At 43.7% G+C, this 25,441-nt stretch overlaps 1 protein-coding gene across 8 annotated transcripts in view; it reads right to left on the bottom strand.

Annotated features, from left to right (window-relative positions):
- Positions 1–25,441, bottom strand: part of srcin1a (SRC kinase signaling inhibitor 1a) — a 95,986-nt gene that overhangs the window by 11,762 nt on the left and 58,783 nt on the right. For 5 of the 8 annotated variants that reach the window (XM_070980940.1, XM_070980936.1, XM_070980938.1 and 2 more), the window contains 13 exons: positions 22,434–22,460; positions 14,051–14,246; positions 12,500–12,795; positions 10,098–10,915; positions 9,546–9,647; positions 8,995–9,122; positions 7,493–7,513; positions 6,641–6,801; positions 3,473–3,648; positions 2,466–2,596; positions 1,997–2,144; positions 830–1,136; positions 422–683 (listed from right to left, as the gene is read on the bottom strand). In XM_070980940.1, coding sequence (XP_070837041.1) covers positions 422–683; positions 830–1,136; positions 1,997–2,144; positions 2,466–2,596; positions 3,473–3,648; positions 6,641–6,801; positions 7,493–7,513; positions 8,995–9,122; positions 9,546–9,647; positions 10,098–10,915; positions 12,500–12,795; positions 14,051–14,246; positions 22,434–22,460 — 2,773 coding nt within the window. The remainder of the gene's footprint in view (positions 1–421; positions 684–829; positions 1,137–1,996; positions 2,145–2,465; positions 2,597–3,472; positions 3,649–6,640; positions 6,802–7,492; positions 7,514–8,994; positions 9,123–9,545; positions 9,648–10,097; positions 10,916–12,499; positions 12,796–14,050; positions 14,247–22,433; positions 22,461–25,441) is intronic. The other 3 variants (XM_070980941.1, XM_070980937.1, XM_070980942.1) reach the window with 3 other exon arrangements.

Below are 25,441 nucleotides of genomic sequence, written 5' to 3'. Positions count from 1 at the left end.
CAGGCAAAAAAGGAGTCACACTTGCATAATACATTCATAGTGATTTCAGAGCAGGCTATGAGGCATTTGCAGGCATTATGTGTAGTGTGTATAACCTGCTTTACTCAATATTGAATGCTATGTTGAGTGACTTACTGGTTTCATAAAACTGACTAACTTTCTTAAAATTCATACCGCATCTCCAGTTTTTCATATTTTATGTCAGTTTAGGGAACATTTTCTTGAGAAAATCTGCTGACCTGCAGGGCTTGTGAACCTATTAAAACTAATTGGATTAATTTTAAAATGCATGGTGGTTGCCCTGAAAACAAAGCCGTTTTTCTTAAGTCTTGAAAAACTGACAATTTGAAGAGGTAAGGTTTTCCCTCGACAATGATGCACGATAATGATGCAGACTGAAGCACTGAACGCTCCATCTTACCAGAGCCACGCCTGGAACCTCCCTCTTTCCCAGAGAGCTTGTGCTGGGGCTTGCTGACACGGTGCTCTGGGGTTCCTGCCCCACTTTGGGCAACTTGTGAGGATGGTGTATTGGAGGAGGGCTTGATCTGTGTGGCAGCAAAGTCCAGGTCTGGAATAGCTTTCATTAACTCAGCCTGGGTCTCCTCCAGCAACCGGTTGATGTCCTGGGCGCTGTACTGTGTCAGACTGGCCCGCTTCTCCTCCCAGTCCCGCTCTGCTGCCTGTGAAGTGGAGAGAGGGAAACACGCAGCCAATACGGCGTTGCAGCACTGGTTGTAAATATGTAGTGATGTGATTTGTAATGCAGACTATGTGAGGTGTGAAAACAAAGAAGATGAAGGTGGAAAACACCAGAAATTATTCCTACCAGCCGGACCTCCACGGACAAAGCTTTATCAGCAGCAGCACGGCGTTCCAGCTCCTCCAAGGCCTTGCCCTTGTGGGGAACAGGAGGATGATTGTCCTTGTGTGGCCCAGATGGGTTTCCGTGGCCACGGCTGAGGCTGGTGTGGGGGCTCCAGTTGGACAGGCTGTTGCCTCCCCCAAGGTCATTGATGGTGAGTGGTGGGCTGGTGGGGATTTCAAAGTCTGCAAATTTTCGCAAGTCGTCGTTGTGCTTTGACGAAGGGCTGGAGAAGTCCTCCTGCTTCTTCCACACCCCCTCATTCGCTTGTCTGGTAACACATGGAAGACGAATTCATTAATCAACCCTCTGCAATGTAACACAAACCAAAACATGAATAATGCATGACTCGAAGTGAAAACAATTGTTGGGGGAAGCCAAAAACATCCCAAAAGCTAAAAACATGGTGAAGGGTGCAAGCCATCGCCACTACTGAATAATTTTCCAACTCCCTTTTACCCACAAAGATGACAGAGAAAAACAAATTTGATGAGTTGTTTTGATCAGTGAGGTTAATTAAACCAGAAAGTGAGGTGCTTTTTTGAGGTAAGGCTGATTGGATAGATAAATGACAGAATGCTGAAGGGCACATTTTAAAATAGTCTTTATTCATGTGAGTGAAAAGGGCCTTCATCACAATGTCACATTGATACCAGCTGCTTGAATGAACGCTTCAGGACACCTTTTTTTTCTACATAGCCTATGATTTTAAATAATCTCTCGGTCTCTGCCAGTTTTAAGAGCTTTGGCATGAAACAATAAATGTTTAATGGCGGAAATCTCTGATCTGAATCATCAACATCGAATCAATTTTCCCCGGTCCAAGGCCTGTGTGTCCACCACGTTTTATGAAAATCCATCATGTTCTGCTGACATATAAACAAAGAGGGCCGAAAACATAATCTCACTGGCAGAGGCACAAATGGAAAAGCCTTGAATTGATTAAAAATGGGCAAGTTTTCATGTCAGCTAATGCTGGACATATTTCACTCTGTCCCTATTTCCTTCAGTATTTATAGGATTCAATCTATACAAGGACAGTTCATCAGAATTCTGCTTCTTTAATTTAACACAAATTCTTTAACTGCCATGTAAAGTACAAAGGTGTTCTGTTACTCTCAGGCGTCATACCTGCGCATGGTGGCAAGGGTGTCCGTTATAGTCTTGCAACGTTTTAACAGGGCATCAAGCCTGTGTGGCTCTTCTTTCAAGAATTTGACAGCCTCCACCTCCACCCTGAGCACCACCCGCATCTTACTCTGCAGGCCTGGGAACTGATCTGCAGGAGAAAGCAGAGAAGTAACACAACCATGCTCCCCTAAACAAATTAATTCTGCTTGTCAAAGACGCTGAAAGCCATTTGTGGTAATCAAACAAAACATTTTTGAACTACTGTAAATGGTCAGGCAGTTCATTAAGACAATGAGCAATCTGAGCAATCTGAGACTGATTAAATGTTTGACAGACTGGCTGTGGGTGACTAAAAGATAATCAGTGCCTTGGTGAGTAATTAGCGCATTATAAACTGTCTGCCAGAGCAAAAGACTGTTTTCTGTTTTGTGCCTGTGCGCAGAATGTGAAATGTGCCAGCATGACTCACTTTTCAGTTCTGTGAGTGTTTCTCCCAGCTTTCTCAGAACAGTGGCCTTCTCCTCCAGCTCCTGCACTGTCACCAGCTTGTGGTTGACAGACGACTCCTTCTGGATCTCCTCCACTGACTTCTCCAGGTCGCTGAGATGGAACAGACAGCAGGCTGAACACCAGGGATTCCTCTGCTACACTTAAATTTGACTGAATATTTATCCCAGAGTTATGCTATTTGAATTTCCGTAAAACGTCTGCCAATAAACTGTCTCTCAATCAAGTGGCAGCTAGAGCAACAGTTCTGGACAGCTGAACTGGAGGAGTACGAACGGGTATCTAAAAGTTTCATGCAACAAATGAGGGAAAAAGTGGAACAGAGAATCTATACCAATGTGAGTTTGTTCAGCTAATATTGAGTGTGTGTCTGGTCTGGTCAGACTTATGTCACATAAATCTGCCTTAAGTTATGTAATAAATCAAAGTTCCGTGTATAATTAACCAAAATAAATTGGCCATTAGCCAGACTGAATAAGACGCATTGATTAGCGGAGATCATCTAACAGTTCAGCTAATTGGTCTGCAATCAAAATGCCGCTCCGAGTGATTCAGGAACTCTTCTGCCGCTCACAGACAGATCCACGAATCATTATCACAGTGAACATTTCCACATATGAGACAGAGGCAACTTATCTGATTATTAAATCTCAAGGTAGCTCTCAGCTCTGGTTTTGTAGTCGCTTCAATTAGCTGCTGGACCGTCTCATACCTCAGATCTTAATAAGCATCTTGCTTGATGCCGGGCTTAATTACAGTTACAATTTCATCACATCACCACGTCACTCTGTAAGTCATCTAATTATAAAACAGATATGTAATTTTTCATGTTTAAAGCAATAATGAAATGATAAAGTTCATCTTAAACCAGATAACTAGCATCTTATATATCCAATACACTAACCAAAGTCACTTATTTTGGTACAAATGCATGTATTTTATGGTATTTTATGCTACGCTGTCACTGACTGGAGCTGCTGGATGATGAGCTCCTCCTCGTTGAGGTACTTCAGTCTCTCTTCCTCCACCAGGAGGCGCTGTCTTTGCAGAGGATCTTCCTGCTTCCTCAGGGCATCTGCCACACGCACGTTCAGCTCCGCTTCAGTCCGCTTCAACAGAGTTCGCACCGAGTCCTGGTTCTCCAGCTGCACGCGCACACACACATTCAGACATGTTAGAGATAACATTGCTCAAACTTCAGCAGGACATGCTGTTCACTGAGAGAGTGTTTGGAAATGAACTGTATCAATGTTAACCCAATATCCTCATGAGAATAGCTTGTTGTAGTTATGAAATCACAACAACAGCACAACATGGAGGAGAACTGACGCCTGAGGCTTTTCAAGACAGTGTTTCAGTCTGTTTTGTCTTATCCTCGAGAGGGCAGACTGTGGCCTCTCGTTTCACTGCACGACCTTCTCTGCCTAATTATGCCAGAAAAACATTTTGCTCATCCTTTACTGATTATATGCTTTTCAGTCATCGCTTTTAATTTTTTTCGCCTGGTAGATGCAGCCTGTAGTTCCATCTGTGGTGTGTGTGCGTGTATCAGCATGTGTATACAGTATAATATTCCCCCTAATACAGAAAGATGCCCCGAGGAGAACCAAGGATGTCCATGACAGAAGCACTGAGTGTGAACTCGGCTCCCTCTCAGTGTCATGAATGGAATATTCTACAGAACTTCTGCATGTAATACAACTCCCTGAGATGAAAGCACCTGGTAAGCAAGAAAAATTAATAATTGATCAGCCTTATGTTCCAGGCAGTGAAACAAGGCAACAAAACCACCATTATTTAAAATTACCAAGCTTCTCCATTATATTGCAGCAGGTCAAACACAGGGAATATGATAATATACTTAAAAATATTTATATATCCAGTAAAATAATTGAGATTTTTTTTTTTATCTTTCAGCACTGTGCTCCCTCTCTCCCAGTTGCCCGTCTCTGCTGCACGCTCGCTCTGTATAATTCATAAGCCACATGTAAAATTTAAGCTGCTGGCCATTGCCACGGGCAGCAATATGGGTCCAGGTGCAGAGGTCACACTTGAGTACACAGACAGGTAAACAGCAAACTGTACTCTGTGCGTACAGCGCAGCCTCGGCTGTTTGGCCGTCTCAACGCTGCTTTGCCAGTTCAAGAAGCCCCTGTGACTGCTGTCAGAGAAGAAATAAAGCACTGCATGCCCATCATCTGTCACTCCTATTTCTCTTCCTTTCCCTCTCCCCCCCTGCAAGAGACCTGAATCCTCTCCCCTGCCGCTGAAAGCATTTAACTCAGCATCTCTTCCTGACTCCTCCTACAGTAACCATGGCATCGCTTGCATCAGAGATAAATGGAATAAATGAGGGCCTCGTCTCCATGCTTCTGTGAAGCCTTCCTCTTCATTTGGTTCTGCATATACAATGGCATTCTGTATCTCTATGAAATATCATGCAGCGTGAACTCAGCTTTTATCTTTCACACGTTCAATTTCATTATTAATCTTCAAAAGATACAATGTCCTCAATGTGTCATCGGTACAGCTACGTGTGCAGGCGTTATTTACTGTAGGTACAGTTTTGAAGTGAAGATCAAATAAACATCAAAGCCACTGCTCCTGCACACGTGCGTGCTTAAATACTGTAATACAGTATACACTCTGCATCACAAAAACATGAGATAACATACAGAAATATTAAAATATTGGGGACTGCTTTCGCCGTTTTCTGTAACTAACAATGTGTGAACCTCAAAGCAAAGCACATATAGAGCGCATAATGTGGTCTTACACCATATTCTGTCTTCATTTGCATATCAACAGTGATATATAGGGGACCCTGCAAAGAACCGTTCTTACAGTTATCCTACTTTATTCACTAAAAAAGACTGGATTCATCGCAACCTGTTGGTTACTCTGGACCATCCGCTGAACATGCAGTCAACAGTTTTCACAGGGAGCACTAGTGACTCACAGTTAATGCTCAGTCTGTGGATTATGCAGAGCAATCATTGTTTCTGAAAGGACACACTGCTGAGGAGTGAAGGAGGCCATTTATGTAAAATATAGAGAAACCATCTCTCAAGAAAGGAGGAGGTCTACGGCATCACTTATCCCCCACCTACAACACTGTCCCTCATCCTTTAACAACTTTTCTCAGCTGGCCTCATGTGACAACTTTAACGGCCACACCCACCACGATAAAGACCCTGCTGGGGTTAAATCTGAGACTCCCCAACAGCAAATTAGAGCAGAAGAAGCCCCACATTAAGGTCCAGTAGCCCTTGATTCAACCCTCCTTAGATGTGCATGACTCAGAAAACTGAAAATCTTTGATAAATGCACTTTTTCAATGATGATTTGAGCACCATAAACAAAACTACATTCACCTCTACTTGATCAGTGTGGAGCAAGAAATCTATGGAAAGCCTATCATTAGTCCATAATTTTGTCTCGCTTTCCCTGCTGTTCGATGTGTTGTACCTCTTGTAATATAGCTCCATTATCACCATCTGGTGTTCATAAATGTTGCAAATGGCGGTCTGCATTTACAAACGCTGCTCGCAGTGACTGTCATATGGCTTCTGTTCTGAGAATAAAACTATGGAAACAATTTGCAGTATGACGGCACGTTAGTCCAACATTTCTTTACATCAATTGTGACAACCACGGTTTTATTTTCTTATTTTAATCATCCTTTGTTGGGTATTTACATTTACTATGTTCTGCTGCCCATATTGTGGCTTTTCACAGTATATGAACTTAAATCACTTAACTTCTTTGCCTCTACTGACACAAAGGATCATGGGATACAGGAGGAGTAGAGGTGCCAATGTAAATGATATGCAATCGATATGTAAATCTACATTTCCTTACATTTCACCAGAGTAAAGAGACACACACAGGAATGAATAAACAGCAGTTGGCAACAAGTATCACTGAACACCTTCTGCCAGCACGTGTGCAGGTGCAAAATAACTGTTGTTCGCAGCAGCGTTTATAAAAGCCAGCTGGTGATATAAAATTATATTAAAAGAGGTTTAAAATATGGAACAGCAGAGGAAAAAAAACATCTATCAGCATGATTCTGGGAGGAAAGACTCTTTGAGAAACATCAGATTAATGGATTTCATGGATGGATACACCGTATACCTGCGTCTTGCGTAGCTGGGTGAGCTGTTTGCGCAGGTCTGTGGCGTTTTGCTGGAGGCCGTGCAGGTGGAGCTGCATCTGCAAGCGGCCGATGCTGTTCACCTGGCTTGTGTTAGAAGGTGGCGGCGGCATCAGAGCTAGAGGTGCTGATGGTGTATTAGCTGCCAATCACAAAGTAGGACACGGGGGGTCAGCAGGACATCTTTCGGAAACAAATTGGTTAGTTTGCTGGGCTGTGCTCCGGTGAGGTTTGCAGTCGGCCAGCATGACACAAGGTACAAAAGGTAACACACACACACACGCCCACAGCATAAACGGCCAAAGAAATTTACATATACAGAAAATCTGGACACAAACACACACTGGAACAAATACAGTGTGTGAGTGTGAAAAAGAAAAAAGTGCCATATTCACAAAACTCTAATAGCCCACTGGGAGAAATGTGAGCTCATGCTATTAGTAACCCATATAGAAGTGCAATTAGTCTATTCAGTAGTGACACACAGGGGAATAACCATGCTCTTATCTTACAGGGCTTTGTGAGTATGGCCATTGACTCCCCAACTGTTCTGCCACACATATATGCCTCCTGAACACACACACACACACAGGAGTGCCTAGTCTGTGACAAAACAGCCTTCTGAAATTCCCAAAGAAAAAAAAACAAGCAGAAATTCAAAAAGTAGAGACATGACGAAGGGGGATCCGCACTCCAGGAAACCAACCGGGAAGAAAACGTGAGGATAGACACCGCCAGCTACCCAGCAACAGCACACACCCATACAGAGAGCAGAGAGCCATGGGAGATGTCTGATAGGAGAAATAAAAAGGGAAGAAGGAGATGGCAACTACCTTTCTTCTTCAGCCGTCCAGCTGGAATATAGAAAGAGTGAGCCAGTTACAGAGAGATTAATGAGAGGGTGATAGAGAGACAACGAGGGAGAGGAAAGTCTTAACAGTTAATTTTTACAGAATGATGATCATTTTTATTGACTACAGCAGAGGAAACGACTCTGGTGATGGCTTGGTCTTTTGGCAGCGCATCAGTTTGTGAGGAAGTTTCAACTATGTCCTTGCGCTGGCCTTGCGAAGGTCTGGCCACAGAAAAGGTTTGTTTGTGCCAAAATGCTGCTGCAAAATTATGGACGGGAGGGAAAAAAAAGGACAGGAACAAGGATGAGAGGATTAAAAGGAGAGCAGGGAGGTAAATGGTTTATTCAGAAATGCGTCAGTATGTATAGGCTGCACCTGTTGAAAGGTACTATGATGAGCAATGTTTTGTCAGAAGTGAAAGTCTGTGTACATCCAGTACAGAGACAGTCAAAAGTGAAAAAATAAACCCTCCAAATACTTCAAAGCTGGCTGTCTTATTACCTCGCTAAGAAGGTTATGTTAACCGTCTTGTACGTTTGTTTGTTTCTATAACACCTTTCAACAGCTCAAAGCCGCTAGATGCTATATTTTTTTCATTTTTGACAGAGCCCCCCCCCCCCCCCCCCCCCTCCTGTATTTCTGCCTAGTGAGGCTAAAACTGTCTCCTCACTGGACAAATTGATCAAATGAATACTTTTCTCATCTGACTGAGCAGGACAATACTCAAGTGTTTTTGTTTTTCGAAGCATGCTTTAAAGTCACGTTTTTTAGTTTGAGTCATTTGAAATGAAACTCCTCAGCCTCAGTAGCTGGAGAAAGACAAAGACAGCAAAAAGAAAGAAAGATGAAAAAGGCGTGTGATCACACCGAACCTGATTGGTTCAGTTAAAATGAACTCTGGTGTTTTTGCCTGTTTACTCGAGTTTGTTTGGGCTGGTGTGAATGGTCGATTTGTAATCTAATAATGCTCGCGATCAGTTATTTCTTCATTAGCTTTATGTGACAGCAGAGAACATAAACATACACTTCAGAGGAATTTAACATGCCATCAGTCACCAGAATTTGATTCCACACGATGGAGGACCACACTCGCCAAAACTGTCCAATCAATGAGTTACCTGTGAGTCTGTATTACTGCATGTTTACAGCTTTTGGTTCATTATTTAAAAATCAATGAACTGGTCCAGAACTTAAAGGCAATAACATTTATTTTCCTCTGGTTTGGACCAAATGACCAACTCCTTAACTTTTAACTAAACCAATGATGTGATAAAGGCCGCAGCTTCCTGGACTGATGACATGTCGTCCTCCCTCCCATCATGAGAGCATTGTCAGGTAAATCTGTCATAAAGCAGGAGCTCACACCACTGCCTTGTGTCCATTATCCTGTATAAATTCCAGTGCATAGATTAGCATGGCAGCAGTGTTAGTAAGAAGAAGGCTTGTGAGAAACCGGATCACAGTTACGCCGCTGTACTCACTTCCAGTGGCGGAGCCGTCGCTGTTGGTTTCGGTCTTCTCGCTGGAAGAGAAAGGTAATGGCCGTGAGAACTCCGTCCCTTGGTCCGGAGGGCAGCCCGCCATCATGCAGAGACGCAGCAGGCCACATCTGAGGATCAACGGCCACAGGGCAAGGCAATTACAGTGCTAACGCTAACAGCACTACTCCTGGACACTATCAGACTGATTGCATTAACAAGTAATCTTCTTGTTAATGAGCCCCTATTGTGTTCATGAGGGTGACGTGCTAACAAAGCTCAATGCAAATGAGAAACTCTGCTGAGCTATCTTACTATCTTACACATCTCTATGTATCAATACATAAATCAATAGCACCGTGCCCTGCAGCTAACGTTTACTGCTCTGTACTTGTGCTGTGCTCACACAAAGTAATGTAGCACTTGCTATGGAGCTGATAATGACTCTGATAATAGCCTGCTGCTGTTCCTGTCGATAATGCTGCCTACATGTCTGAGCTGAAGCTGTGTCTGTGAGTTTTAGAGGTTTAATGGGGTATAATGGAGAGTCTTACGTGCTGTCACTGTCTGGTGCTCTGGTCAGCACACTCTGGACGAGACCAGTAAGGCTGGCTATCTGCTTCTCCATTGCCTCCATACGCTCCAGACGGTGATCCCTGCCAAAGCAAGGACCACATGTCACCAAACTCTGAACATTTTAAGGTAAAGGCAGATGAACACTTGGATTATGTGAAAATTGCATTCAAATTTTCTTTGTAAAATTAAATATGCACCATCAAGTAAGTCACAATAAAGCTTAAGTGAAAAAAAATCTGATGATCCTCCAAATTAGGATTGCATGAGTGTGGTTTTGTCAAATTTCATATAGCAACAAAACAGATTTGAAACTGCACATGGCAATCAACTTCCCAAAATAGCTCTGCCCACTTAAAACCAGCAAGAACAAAACAGCCAAAACACAAAATAACCAGCATTTTAAGTAGATAATGTTGTGATTATGGAGGATTCTACTGATCAGAGGCTAGTTAAGGAAAAAAAGTTTTCAGGACCGTCTTTAAACAACACAACACACCTTAATGAAATTCACCACACAGACTTACACTGACCTGCTGCTGTCATCTTGTCCAGACATCGAAGAACCAAAGCCAGGCGTAGCCCGGCCGCCCTCCCCAGGCCCGGCTGTCAGACACAGAGGCTCTGAACTGGAGCTTGGCCTTGACTTTGGGCTCTCCACAAACACAGAGGAGGAGGCCGAGTCCTTGCGGAAGGTCTGCCTGACAGGTGAGGCTCTGCTGGGTGAGCTGGAATATGAGTCCCTGTCTCTCAGCTGCATGTCTGGGATTTTCTGAGGGGACGAGGGCGGCATGCGAAAACCCATGCCCAGTGTGGCTGAGTATGTGTCAGAGTAGAGTGAACCTCCAGGCTTGTAGAGGGAGTCTTCCAGGTCCCCCTGAAGAGCAGCAGCTGAGTAGGTGCTGAGTGAGCGCACAGAGCCACGCCGGTACAGGCCACTTGAAACAGGGAAGCTAAAGGGGTCTCCGATGGCAGCTAACGACTGGGTGGAGGCGATGCTGAGGCGGCCCTCGTGCATCAGGCTGTAGGGATCTGCGTACAGCCCCTCGTTCTTCATCAGGGCCATGTTTTTCGCCGAAACTTCCTCATCAGGCTTGACATCACGGCGCTCCAGGATGGCGCTGGGCGATGGAGACAGGCCAGCATTGGCTACGTGGCCAGCCGCGGGATGGTGGGGATGTCGAGGCTGTTCATGCTGGGGATGGGACCCGGCGAAGGAAGGAGGACGACCCCCGCTGTAGGAGAGGCGCGAGCGGGATGGAGAGCCGGAGGACGCTGAGGCCGTAGAGGAGGGGAGGGTGTTGAGGCGGCGAGTTGGGGAGGAGTCACGAGAGGAGTACACCATCTCCCTCTGAAACGAACGAGCAGGGAGGAGGGTTACCATGGAGACCTACGGATGAGAGCACCGTGTTTCCAATGTGTCAGCTTGACGACTGAGATCTGGCTGAAACTCGACAGCCTGGGACAGTCAGCAGATGCCAAAAGGAGATGAGGAATTTCTCATAAGACCAATTATTTGTCCAATCGCAGAATTTTGTCTCTTAAATCTTATTTGGTGCTGATTGTGCTATTATTTCGCCAGGTCACACATCCCTAATTGTAACATTGGTGTACTGTACTCCTTCTCCTTCTCTTATCAAAAGTTACTGGCTCATAATTACATTACAACATCTGGGTATTCAGTACAATCTCAATCTCAAGTACGACTGACGTCTGCTTCTGGTTTCCACCTTTTGTGACTTTTCTTGTTTGTGCAGCTTTCAAAAGCCGAATACTCTGTTTTCTTTTGTCTCATAACTTTTGTTGCCTAACTCATCTCTGTTTTTCTTCTTTTCACTGGTTTCTCAGCATCCCGGCTATCCTTGTCATGCGGAACAATGTAATACACAGAAAAAGCTGGAGCGTGACAAAGGAATTTGTGCTGCTTGTGCCCAGAGACAAACTCACATACATATTGTATATTCACACAGCTATACGAGGTGGTTTGGTATGTATGAACTATATGGACACAATTCAAACAAGCAACAAAAGGGATAACAATATAGCTTAAACCCAAGCTGCTCCATAGGGCAGCATTCAGACACACAACGAGCACAGAGAAAAAGAAAGGCAACATGCTTGTTAAAATACAGCCGTTTTTTTTGGTCTCCAGCAGTGATAAAGAAGAGATGGGCTGTGCAGCTCATGCTTGATCGGCAACTTTGATGATTCTTGGTTTTGCCCAGTAAAAGTATTCCTCAACATCATGCCTTTAGGATTTCTGGGTAACAAACTCAGTCTGAGGGTGTATGTGCAGGTCAGCGGTGTTTTTACATCTTTTTCCTTTTATGTTTCTTGTATACACAGACACAAGCGAGCATGTAAGCATGCGCAAACACACAAAACATACAGCTCAGCACCTGCACACAGTGTACACAGGCAAAACTGACATTTTTCACTACCTGTTTGCATGGTTAATAGCAGTTGTATTCTCAGTATTGTGTGAATAATGCAGATGGTAAGTAGGGTTTTGTCTAAAATAATTAGAAAAAAGGTCTCCCTCAGGCTTCCTTGATCTTCACTGAAGCAGAAATAGCTTCGGATGTTAAAATATGCTCATTTCACAGAGGAACATTGTTCTCTGGTGTCTGCACAGCAACAGATGGCCTACTTGAAGATAAGAAAATACATTTCCAGGAGGAATACCTGTTAAATTACTAACCCACATACACGGCAACTACCTGTCAAAGTTACCATGAAATATTAAAAAAAACGCTATTAACTTGTCAAAGGAGCACACTGCTCCTCTTCATGTAGAGGCGCAGACTTTAGTAGCTTTCACTGACAGCTCAGTTGTCAAACATCAAACTAGCAGAAGATCAGACAGCATTCTTTCTCTAAAACAACCCAGTTTGCCCTCTTAACCCCCCCATGCTCCCAGGTCCCTTCTCCTCACCCTCAGGTCTCCGTTAGCCAGGTGTGCAGCAGCAGGGTAGGAAGCGTAGATTGGCTCTTTGCGGTAAATCTTGATGATGCTGCGGTCCTGGATGTCCCGGACATCCTCCAGTTCGTAGAAGACATTGCGCGCCTCGTCCTTGATCAAGATGGCCGTGTTGGGTGACTTCAACATACCTGCCGTCAACTTCTGGGGGAACATGTGCACGATGAGAGCGTGCAGCGTGTCCAAGCTGCTCAGCTCGTGGGTGATGTGCACCCGACGGGTCTCATCTCCATACTGCAGGAACAGCACGCCTAAAAGAGAGGGATAAGGGAGAGATGGTTGAGTCGATAGCTTTAATCCTGTCAAATCTTTTTTTTTTGCCATTTTCAAAGATATAGTTTGACTTTTGTCATACGCAATCCAGAAGATGATTTTTGTAATCAGAAATCAGCAGGAATGATCGCTGACAAGAGTAAACACCAGTTCTTTCTTTATGAATGTGAAAAGAGGGTTGTGGAAGCTGTGTGGGAATTCACAGCTAAGAAAAACAACCTTGTAAAGGTTCAATTTTTACCACTACTTTTAAAAAAAATAAAATGTTTATCTCTACAAAATATCAATAATGGATATCAAATTACCCCCAAATAGCCCCAGTTCATGGAAAACTTTGTCAGATGCTGTAACCCTTGATTTTATAGGTAAAGATGAGTCTGACGCCTGACTAACCTGAATATTCATCTTCATACACCGTGGGACAAACAAAAAGAACAAACAAAGCAAAGAAAGACCAGTCATTAAAAATACTGCACACGAGTTGGGGAGAGAAGAAAACAGATTGGTTAGTAAAGAGACATGGAGAGGAGAGACTGGCGATTAGCTGTTCTACTTATGTCTGAACTCATCAGTCACTTCAGCCACTGTCACTTTAGTTTTACAGTCGCTTCTTTTTTAATCTCACTGTACCTGACGTAACACTACACCTTGGTCTTTATGAGTCTGGACCAGCCTCACAGTAATCCGCTCTACACTCCCAAGGCCCTTTTGTAGTAAACCTGTCCTCGACTCTGTTTACTCTTGCAGCTGCACAAAAACAAACCCTGACTCCTGTATTAATTAACGCAGGCGTGTTAGCAGCACTACAGTAAAATAAAACCACCAAAAGAATTCCTAAGCAAAATAGTCAGCTTTGAATATAATAAACTATGCTTTAAAGCTCACAATACACCATGAAACAAGGTTTGCTGACACATTCTGCATGAATTTATTAGGAACATACAAGATTGTGTCTGCACTGAAAGAAGATCAACTTATCATAAGTTCTCTGGCCATTTAAGGATGTTGTGTTATCTGAGGAGTCACTACTCTCCAATTCTCTGTAGCAGAGTAATTAGACCAAACTAAAACTGTTACGGTAAATGAGGTGAGAGTGTAGCACTCCATCCCATTCTTTGCGAGCTCAGCGGTTCACATCAGCAGCTACATGAAGTAAACAGACAGCTGCAAATCTGCCTTGAGTCCGAGCAGCATGTTGTGACAGAGCCTGCCAGCAGTGCTTCAGATCTTAACCTGGAGATCGTAGCTTATTCTGGCTGGCAGAGCGGGACAGCGGCAGGCTCTGGCGAAATCGGTTCATCCGGTTGAACCCAAGGGGGATGTCGGCTTCTGACATGGTCTCCAAGGATTCGGCGGAGGCAAAGGAGAGCTTGGCGGCCTGGTCGGCAAGCCCAGACTGGGTAGACTGGGAATGCCGTGGACTGCGGCTCTGCGGGAAGAGAGGACACATGTAGGCACAATCATTTAGAGGCGACATCAAGGCGGAAAGAATGGATTGGACAGGGCCAATGAAGTAAGACCAACCGGAAAAGAAACAGTGAGCAGACAATGAGAAATCACACAATGAACCACATAACAGGATTAACAAGACCTTGACAATGCTTCAGCCACCAGCCATTCACTAAAATTTACTAGTGCCTCAGTATCTGACATCAATTGAATACTGCAGCAGGAAAACACACGATGGTTCTCAAAAAGCACTCCAGGGCGTCAGCCTTCATGAATCACCTATAGTGGGTAAGGAGCAAAATTCAGCCAGAAATTGTGCTGCAGCTTAGCATAAGTTATGCCGTGTTTGCGCTGCACACCTCCCACACGCCCTCATCCAAACTCTTGTCCCTGTGTTTCTGCAGAATTTAAACGAGTGCTTGTGGGATGGGAGGAGAAGCTCATGCAAATCCTGGGCTGTCACTGTGGGTTTATCCCGCCGGCCTATGCCCAGGCGTCTCTCGCTGAAAGACTGTTAGTGCAGCTGGGGCTGAGCTCACTGAACTGGCTCCCTGATCCCCCACCGCTGTAGCGTCTCTCCCAGCTCAGAGGCTGCTGTAATGAGCTCCCAGAGTGCTGTCTGCTGATTGTTTGGATGGCAGAGGCAGACACATCCTTAGCCACAGTACAGTAGCTTTGCCTGTCTCCTCCTCCTTGCACCACGAGCACCCCAGTTTTCCACCCTCTCCAAGCTTTTCCCTCTCTACCTGAGTCAAACTGCAGCATGGCTTGACTGTAGCTTTCACTAATGTAGTACTTCATTAATGTGACAGCCTGCCAGAAGCTACACAAAGGGCCACCTCTGTGCTCAGCTGCTCTCAACAGAACCACACAGAACACAATCATACACTCATATGTAATTCTGCTAATTGGGCAATAAGACAGGAGGCCATACTGCACAGTAAACTGGGGCTGCAACTACAGATTACTTTCATATAAACTTTCTTTTTTGACAGAAATCAGAAAAGTAGCAAATAGTCACACTGAACAAACTGAATCTAGCGGTTTCTTTCTTTACTGCATTACAAAATTACACAAAACACTTTTTTATTTTCCATATCTTCTATGTGCAATTCAAATATTCAAGGAAATATTATTTTTATACTCTTGTGTATAATGTACATTTCTATAAGGTTAATTTCAATTTTGTATTCTGTTTCATTGTCTATTTGTTCTTTTTCAACACCACCTTTTTATTCTTGTTATTCTTCCTGTCTGTAACATCTTAATTTCCCCAGTGTGGGATCAATAAAGTTATATATCTCTTCTTTTAAACCTGCAACCAGCATGACCCTATGGAAGGCGATGCCAGTCTGTTGGTCCACCATTTTGGTCAAAAATCTCAACTATTAGATGGATTGCAATGAAAATTTGCACAGTTTCCTGGTTGGCCGACGTTAGCATTTAGCTCAGAGCACCACTGAAGTCGACTGAGACCTGACTGACACTCGGCAGCCTCTCACAGTCAGCAGATGCCAAAAGAACATGAGGAATTTCTCAGAAGACCAATTATTTGTCAAATTGCAGAATATTGTCTCTAAAAATCTTCTTTGGTGCTGATTTTTTTCTAATTAGGCCAATGACAGAAAGAAAATGGACCGTGTCGGGCTTAAATGAAAAGATTTCTTGAGCTCACACATCCTTTATTCCAACAGTGGGGTCCTTCTCCTATCCACATGTTATTGGCTTATCATTACATTACTGCAGGTGGGTATTCAGGACAATCTCAAATCCAAACATATGCACTGATTCTATTAAGTACTAAGTACTGACAGGATGCAGGAGACAAAGCTTCCCTTTTAAACAGTGAGAACAACTGTATATATCTTCATCAACCACTTTTGTCTTTTGTTGTCCTCCACCTGCTGCAGAGCATCACTGCTATTGTTAAACACCCTCTGCGATTAAACTTCTGCCAATCAATCAATCAATCAACTAGTTCTTGCTGCACTACAGTGAGCTAAACTAAATGTGCTGTAGCAGCATGGAACTATTGCTGTCATTGGTGATTTGTTCTTTAAATTGCCTGCTTTGCAATTGCATGTGTGTTTACAAGGCAAGTTACAAATCCCCATCAGCACTCAGAGGCGGAACAATCCTTTCTATAATGTACGCTCCTTCTGTCGCTATCTTGCATAATTCAGTCACACACACACACACACACACACACACACACACACACACACACTCACTCACAAAATGATAGTGGCGGTGTCCAGTGATAGTGGTGGCAGACAGTGTCTGGGCACGCAGAGAGAGATGGTGATGCTGACAGATAACCCCCACCGTGTTTTCTAAGAGGGTCATTTATCAAGCTGTGACCACACTGAACAAAAACACAGGCAACAGCACCACAGAGGAGTGGCACACATTGCAGTGTGTCATATTCTGGCCAGCTACAGCGAAATATGAAAGGCATTACAGGGGCATATACAGTACTACAAAGCTGGGGGTTTCAACCTAGTACTAAATCCTCTTAATGATTCTTTGAATTCCCTGTTTTCATTCTCTTTAGGTTTCAAGATAAAGTTCTGAATGCAGTAACAATACAGTAGCAGCAACAAGAGTGATACCACTTTCTTGCCTGCATAGCAAATATGAAGCTACCACGAGCAGCCTGTTAGCTTAGCTTAGCAAAAAGACTGGAGGCACGGGGGTGACAGCTAGCTTGGCTCTGTACAAATCTAAAAAACTGACCATTTCCTGACTCTGAGCAGTGGGCAGGCAACCAGTTGAGACTCCAGGAAGTTACTGGTCAGAATCAAGGACCAGTCCAACCCTTACACCAGTACAAAAGAGCTAAGAGCTGGGTTTTTACAAGGATTAAATAAACAGGATGTGACGTGCTAATTAGTGAGCTTCAGAGGTGTTGCTTTTGTTACCTTTGGACACAATTAATTGTTTTCTTCCTGTTTCCAGTCAAGATGCTAAGCTAAGCTATCTGGCTGCTCATGCTAGCTTCATATTTACTGTACAGTGAGTGGGACTGGTATCTATATTCTCATTTAACTTTCAGCAAAAAAAAAAAAAAAAAAAATTTAACTACGCAAACTTCCTGAGGTGTCAAATTATTCCTGCAAAAACTAAAACTCAATTTTTCCTTCATAGTCAGCAGACTACACATCACACTGTCAATGCTAAGAAAAAGGTAGCTGATAAAAGATTTCCCTGGATACCTTATTATTCAGGAGAAATAACACCCAGAAATAGATGTGGCATAGAAATGTGCGATAATAACTTTGAGCATGAATGGGAACAGCTGAAAAGACCACCAGGTCTAACACATACCGCGAGTATCTGTTCATGTTTTTTCTGCACGGCTGAGAGAGAAACACAGAACAACTCTGCGAGTGCATGAAATAAAGAATATCATTTCAAGGATAAACAACCTAGCTGGAGCTTTCTATGAAAAAGGGAATTGAGAATTTGGTCCTGCAAGACTGTGCTCGCTTCTCACAATGTTGGCAAACTCAAATCTTAAAATTCTGAACCAGTGGAAAAAAATGTTGGGAAAATGAGCGACGCTCTTCTCCGATCAACTGCTATGAACGTGCTGCTGAACAAGACAATGAAACCACAATTTATGTACATGTATAAGCTTACCGCAGCTGTCGTTATATATGCACTTAGTCAGCGTGCCTTGTTACAACAGGCTCCAAGCATTGACTTCCATATTGGTGGTTTATGTGATATGAAAACTGAAAATATATCTCTGCAGTAATTTTACATTGTAAACATTATATGTGAACTCACCATCTGGTCATGCATCTGGTCCTGCTAGTCATGCCAGTGTAATGCATGATGGTGTTCAGTCTGCTTTGAGGGAAACTGGTTCTGCCTCCTTCTTATTTTCCTCTTCAGTCCTCCCTCCACACCTCCCTCCCGCTCACCCTCCACCTCCACCTTTTCTTTTAGAGCGATCCAGACTTTTTCCAACAGCACTCAATTACTGTTGAGAACTCTACACTGTTATAAGGGCACGGCGGAAAAGAGGAACAAGTAGGGAACAGGATGATCTTACACGGCACAGAAGCGAATGGAGTGGAAAGCGGGACACGGCAGCCTGACAGCGGACCTTAGGCTACAAACTGCATTAAAGTCAACCCAGGCTCCCACCATGTTGTTTCTTGTTACACACAAACACACACATAGACACAAATACGGATGCTCTGCTTTAAGGTCAAGTGATGGTAGCCTCGGTATACGGCTTTTTATGTTTGGGAACATCTCATCAAAATTATTCTGACACTTGAACAAGAGGCAGCTGAGACTTTCTAAGCTTCTCTTCGGTATAAACTTAAAAATTGATTTGCAGTTCATCCGCAGAACGTCTTGGGGGGAAAAATGCAGAGGAATACCAGGGGAACCAGTTTACAGTTTACATGCTGTACTGCCTCTTGGCCAGTTAAATGTAAATGTATCTGCAAACTTTAGAAAAGATGTTAGGTGGTTTTCTAAGAATGACGTATTTTACCTATAAAGCCAGACAGCATATCATGCACAAAGAGGACCAGAGGAGCAAACGCGTACCGCCATAAAAGTATGCAAGCAAGTCTGTAACTGTCTAGACTGTGTTTTGGTAGTTGGTGTTAAATGTGACAGCTACATCCTGAAGTCCAAAGGTATGCTGATCACATAATCTCTGCGAGGCTATTCGTTCTGATTTTTCCCCTGAATGGCATTTTGCTGGACTTGAGCAAAGAGAGAATATGTCAGCCAGAAATGTCGAAGACAGCAAGACGCGTGTGAAATGACAATGAAGTGACTGGCTCCTGGGTATTACTGAAGAGACAGGTGTTAAATGGTTAATATCACAGCCCTCACGCCTTAACAGTATCTCTTCTCCTTCTAATGATATCTGTTGTCTGATGTCTGTCTTTGCCTCCAGTTGTCTGTCTTCCTCTCCTTACTACGACGCATTTATCCCCTGTCACTCATTTGTCCTCTCCCACCCCTCCCAAAGCTTACTTCTCTGAGCTGCTTTACGTCAACATCTCTGCCTCCGCCTCGGTCTCTAGCGGCGGAGGCCAAAGCCGCATCCAGATGCCACGCTTGTGCTGTTGCTGTCTGCATTGGAGGATGTTGAATTTTCTCCCTCTCCCCATAAACTGGCTCTTTTTCAACATAAAAAAAAAGCTCACAGCTCTCACTTTTAGAAAATGGAGAGAGAAAACAGCTCCCTCATATCGACCCATCTCTCACATCCGTTTGTCTCTTCCCCCACTATCATTATTTCTCTCCATCTTTCCCAACTCTCAGGGCAATCTTCTGCCTGGACACACAGTCCCCAAACCCCAACACCCCCCCGAGGCCTGTCTTTTTAAAATACCAGGCGTCATCAATGCATGGAACAAATTGCTCTGCCAAATTGCTGTGAATTGTGCGCAGATGAAATCGGTTTGTTCGGAAGGAGAAGGAACAAAATAGCGTTCTCTTCCGGAGGGGAGATGATAGCCGAGATTACTGGGAGAGATTCTCTGTTCTGATAAGAGCAACAGTGGCCTCGAAACAAGGTGAGGAACCGCATGTTCCAGATGTCTTTAGATACACACCTAACTGTGCGTAGTTCCACGTCCAACACCTGTAACTGTCATCACTGAGGTTCAAAAAGTGTGTGCATGTATGACGCTGTGACATACGTATTTTTCCACAGGTTAAAAAAACAAAAGTGTAGCGCAGTCCTGGTAGCAGTTTCATTTAGTGTCTATTTTCGGCAGGCAGGAGAACCCCCAGTCGAGCTTAGACTAGCGCTGGTGAGACGAGGGAGTGGGACGAGGCTTTCAGAGGCTTTAGTGTGAAATGAAGAAAATTGAGCAGGATGAGGTGTCAACATAAAAGGTGTCCACAACAGAGTGTGTTCTGAAAGCAAATACTTTCAGATCTTTCACCACGTGGACCATTTTGGTTGTTTCAGTCTACATTTTATTACCGCTGCAGCAACTCGTGGGGCCAATAAATAAATTCTAACTCTCTCTGCGCGGTGATTAAACAACACCTGATGCATTTTTGGCTGCCGAAGAGAAACAACGAGTGATTAATAGAACAGCAACTCCGTGTACTTACAAGTGCAAGCTTACCAAAATAGGAAACTATTGTTTTGAGTCTTGCAGCAATTAGTCCAGCAGTTGATTAGTTGTTGCGGCAAAGAATTAATTAGCAATTATTCTGACAAACACTTAATTATTTCAGTCAATTCTAAAGCAAGAAAATTTCAGGTTCCAGCCTCAAAAGTGTGAATATTTGCTACTTTTCACTGTGTTTTAATGATTGTAGACTGAACAGCTTTGAGCTTCGGACAGCTGGTCGGACAAAACAAGACTTCAGAAAAAATAATCGTTAGCTGCAGCTCTGCTATTTTTAAGCTTGGCATTTCACATTGTCAGTATAGAAATGCTTTTTCAGGTCTGGTTCTCATAACAACAACAGCATCAGAAAGTAACTGATGTTTAGAGTTTCACTTTACCTGCAAACAATGTTTTGCAGACCACCTGAACGTTGTGTCATAGATTTATGTGACGGGACTCTAAATTCTATTTCATATCACTCTCGTTTGAGGTTACAGTACTTGTGGGAGTGAGGGATGAATTGCTTGGCCTTCCCCATGGGTCAGGGCATATGGCTATTGATATTCAGTGACATTTCCACCCTGTCCAAATGATATTGTGAGCAGGGATTCAGGGAAGACTACAGCACAGATAAGCCCTGGGCTCTTCCCTCTCTCTCTCTCAAACACACACACATCAATACATTCTTCTTTCTGTTTGGATAGCATACCTCCCTGTCCGCCACTGTGAGGTGTAACGCCACAACAAAGCGATAGCACAATGCATACCATCCAGAGTGCAGCTCAGGCACTCATGCTTCCCTGTCTACACCCGACCTAACTCTGAGAGAGCGGTGATCGAGAACGACCTGAACCCGTCAGGCATTCTGCTTTTCACGTCCAAACCTGACCCGAGCCCAAACGCAGCTGATGTAAGCTGAAGCGCCGAGTTTGTCACACGATTGTTGTTAGTCAGCCTGCATCCTGGAAACGCCCCGTCCACGTGTCGCTGCGAGGCTGAATTCCCAGCCTTCTTGGTTCTTGCTGTCATATCTCATCGGAGCCACACGTTTTACATTTTACATAACCGACTGCTTCGTTATCATCTGCACTGAGGACTAAATCAAAAGGCCTCCGTGTCGTTGATTTTCCTGTCTCCACAATAGGCTATTTACTGCTTGAAATAGCCTATTTATTGTGTTCATGTATTGTCACGTAAATAATGTAGTCAACACAGACGTTCAAAGAATCAGGCTAGCCCAGCCGACGTGACCCAACCCGAACCCGAAAATCATTTCTAAATGAGCCCGACACGTCACGTTCCGACGTGTCCCATCAGGCTCGGGTCTGGGATCCACACTCTAATACCAGCTAAGAAATAGGCTCAACTCTTTAAATGCAGTATAAGTGATATACACTTTCAAAATGTCTTTATTCTGGCCTTCTCTAGTATATACAACCCATATTTCCTCTCTGCAACCTGCGGATAAACCACATTCAGCAGGCCAGCCGTGACTCGAGCCTCTGTGCTAATGTCAAAGCATTATTTCAGTAATGCCTCAGCAGCACGTCTGAAATGTCTTCTTAATGTCTCAGTCAGTCTGAGTAATACTTCAGCAAGGTCACATGGCTTCTAGCCATTAATGCTAGCTGACTGAGGTATCATAAATCCCGAGAGAATCGTCTTCTGCAGATTAAATGGAGCTGGAGAAGTTTAAGCTGTCGCCACCCCTGACACCTCTGCCACCACAACCCTATGCACACACCACAAACACACACATGCGTGCGCACACACCCACACACACAATGCCCTTAGAGCTGAGAGATGCCAAGTGAGCTGGGTGTTGGATGAGCCAGAGGAGTGAGGAGATAGGCTGGTGATGCTCGAGGAGTCTGACGTGATCCCACAGCAGAGCACACACGCAGACAAACAAACACACACGCACACACACACACACACACACACACACACACACACACACACACACACACACACACACACACACACACACACACACACACACACACACACAACAGACAGGAGAATAACAAACGCACAGGGACACTTAGACACGCAGCACTGACCTTAAAGCTCCAGTAGTTGGGCTGTTGCTGTGGAGTTCATGAAGGACAAAAGAAGGAAGGGAGGAAGACAGACAGAGAAAAGTTAGATACTTACTTCTCTTATAATGCCTGAAGTTCACAGACAGAAAGAAAACATTGGAAGTAGAACAAGCTGGACCAGAGAGTCTGAGTGCAGGTGTCTGACACAAAAATATAATGCATCCTCCATAAAATAAAAAGCATTATTAGCTGCATTTCCTGAATTGTTTCTTTTCCGACAGGCCATTTATAAAACTCATTAATATTGTTGACAGCTTCATGACTATATAAACCACAATCATTAAGTTTGATTGGTGTTAATATAGTGGGTGGCTGTGCTTTGCAGGCGTCGGGTTACAGCGCACCTGAAACAAGATCATGCTGTTGGCTGTAACGGGCGAAGGGGAGGAAATGAAAAGAGTGAAATCGAATCAAACAGCAGCCCACTCAGTTGCTGCGACGTTGGCCTCTCTCCCAGACTTCTGCACCACAGGCAAAGCAACCGCTTCGTCTCCTCCTCGCTCGCTGCCGACTCTTTCGCTCTCGATGCACCTGCCGTAATGTTTCTATCTGAACCTCGCCATCTCACCTGCTTATTTTCGCCAGCCCCTGCTGTATCTCTCGTCTGACCGCTACCCTTCCTGCGGCTCTGCCACGTATGAAAAGCTGCCCGCATGTTGGACCGAGGCCTCAGGAAGTGAGCTTTCCATTAAAACATAATTACCTAACAGTCAAAACCAGGCCAAGCCACTGATGGCCCAGAAATACCTCAAAATGACATGGAAAATTAAAAAAAGATTGCACAGAGTTCATGAATTTTAATTCTAATCCAAACTCTTATTCTAGTTCTTATTCTTATCTGCAGGCAATTTTCAGTCCATTCAGCCTCCGTTCTGCAGGACCCGCATTACTCTCCTGGCGCGTGGATGAAAAAAAAAAAAAAAAGTGACAGCCGAGTTTTGATTTATGATAGTTGGTGGTTTTTCATTATACGCTTTCCATTTTAATACTGTCTCAACAAAACCTTAGATTATTTCAGTAAACACCAGCATCAGACGGAGCGTTTTCAACTGATCATTACCTTATTGTAATCTAATCTCTCACTTTACGTTGCCTCATTTGGCCCTGATGCCTCTCTGACAGCCTCTTTCACTTAATGCTCTTCTCCCGCTCTCGATGTCTTTCTTTTTTTTTTAATTCATGTATTGTGGTGAAACGCCTTGCTTGGTTTTGATACAATATTCAGCGTTATAATTACACTAATCCAAAGGCTTTCCTTACCAAGAAGAAACAGAGCCATCATTACTGGTCTAACACTGTGTAACCATTTACAGACTGCATACAGGGTACAGCTGTGCCTCAGTTCCATATTACACATAGTATGCTGCATGTAGTACTTAATAATTGCTGGCAGTTAATATGCAAGAAATCAATGATTTTGCAGTTTTGCAGACTGGAATGACACTTTCTGTCTGAGCTGTGGGCGGCTCCTCTTTTTACACCAGCCATTACATCATGGGAGAACAGTGCACAGTACATTAGCAGGATGCTCACAAATCAAGACTTTTGAATACGCTTTGCCACTTTTCTAGTGTGAACACACTACAACAACCTCCAAACCTGCCAGATTAGTAGAGTAACAGTAAGGGAAAGGAATGCAGTACAGTCGTAGTAGTAGTGGTCGGACACAATAACAGGAACATAATGCAACCCATTACAACTCTAATGAGTTGAATTAATAGTTGTGTGAAACTGCGACCAGCAAAGCTGGCTAAGAGCTATTCCAAGTCATTTTATCACCTCCGCTGAGGAGGTTATGTTTTGTTTGTTTGTTTCACAGTTTACCAGCAGGATTACACAAGAACTACCAGCCCAGTTTTCATGAAACTCGGTGGAAGGGTGTAGCATGGGCCAAGGAGGAACCCTTAAAATTTTGGAGTGGATCCGAATCACGTTTGTTAACACTGTTAGATAGATAAACCCAGCAGATGGTGGTAAAGTTCAACAGTGACAAAATATCGCCAGTTCTAGAAATATGATGAGTCCATATCACAATACACATTCACGGGTATCAGTAATCCTCTGTGGAGTCATTATGGAGCACTCAGGGACAGCGTTTTCATTGGATAAGCAGCACAACTGTGACATCACCTCAACTGTAACAACACTTTTTTTCTACTAACTAAGGAAATGTAAATACACACATATCACGCGACTAACTGTACTCTGTACTGTTTGCTATGAACTCCACCAGAGACGTTAAGGAAAAATGTTTGAACTTAACGCTCCATGAGAACGAATAATGGACCATGAAGTTTGTGTTTGCAGATTTGCATACCACAGAAGAGTGGACCACTGGCCTGTTATTCTGTCCGCCAAGTAATGTCTGGCTGGTGGAAATTCTAAATGTTAAAAACCAGCGGGAGCGCCTCGCCTCGCCTCGCTGGCACTGAGACAAGTGGGACACTCAAAATGATATGGAGCATAATCTCAACCCACACATCCTTTTCCCCGTAGCATATGAATTTCTACCAATGTATGTCAATGCAATTATTATTAAAGACAACTCTTTGATCTGACGTTGTGAATTTCTGTCTCCCAGCGAGCTCTTCTTTTTTATTTAATGCCATATATTGTTGCTGTCCTGTGAAAACCACGTATGTCTAAAGTGTAAAGGAATCAATTCTCCACAATAAGTTAATTTAATAATAATACATACCTGTGATAATCTCAAAAATGCACCATCACATTGTTTAAAACAAGGCTGTTTATCTGACTTCAAGGGACAGTGAGATCTGAAACTATAAAACTCTGCATGTCCTCTGTCAGAAAGCTCATTCTCAGGCACACAGGGGTCATGGGTAATCTGGGTTTCTTTCAGGGATAATACAGGTTTTTTCTGGTTGGACTCACACTGGCCTTGACCACCTGATCATATGTCAGTCATTTATTCTGTGTAGCCAGCCAGTAAAGCATCGCCCTTGACAATC

The sequence above is a fragment of the Chaetodon trifascialis genome, chromosome 15, assembly GCF_039877785.1.
Source record: "Chaetodon trifascialis isolate fChaTrf1 chromosome 15, fChaTrf1.hap1, whole genome shotgun sequence".
NCBI classification, from domain to species: Eukaryota; Metazoa; Chordata; class Actinopteri; order Chaetodontiformes; family Chaetodontidae; genus Chaetodon; species Chaetodon trifascialis.
This window is presented reverse-complemented; position numbering and strand designations above follow the sequence as displayed.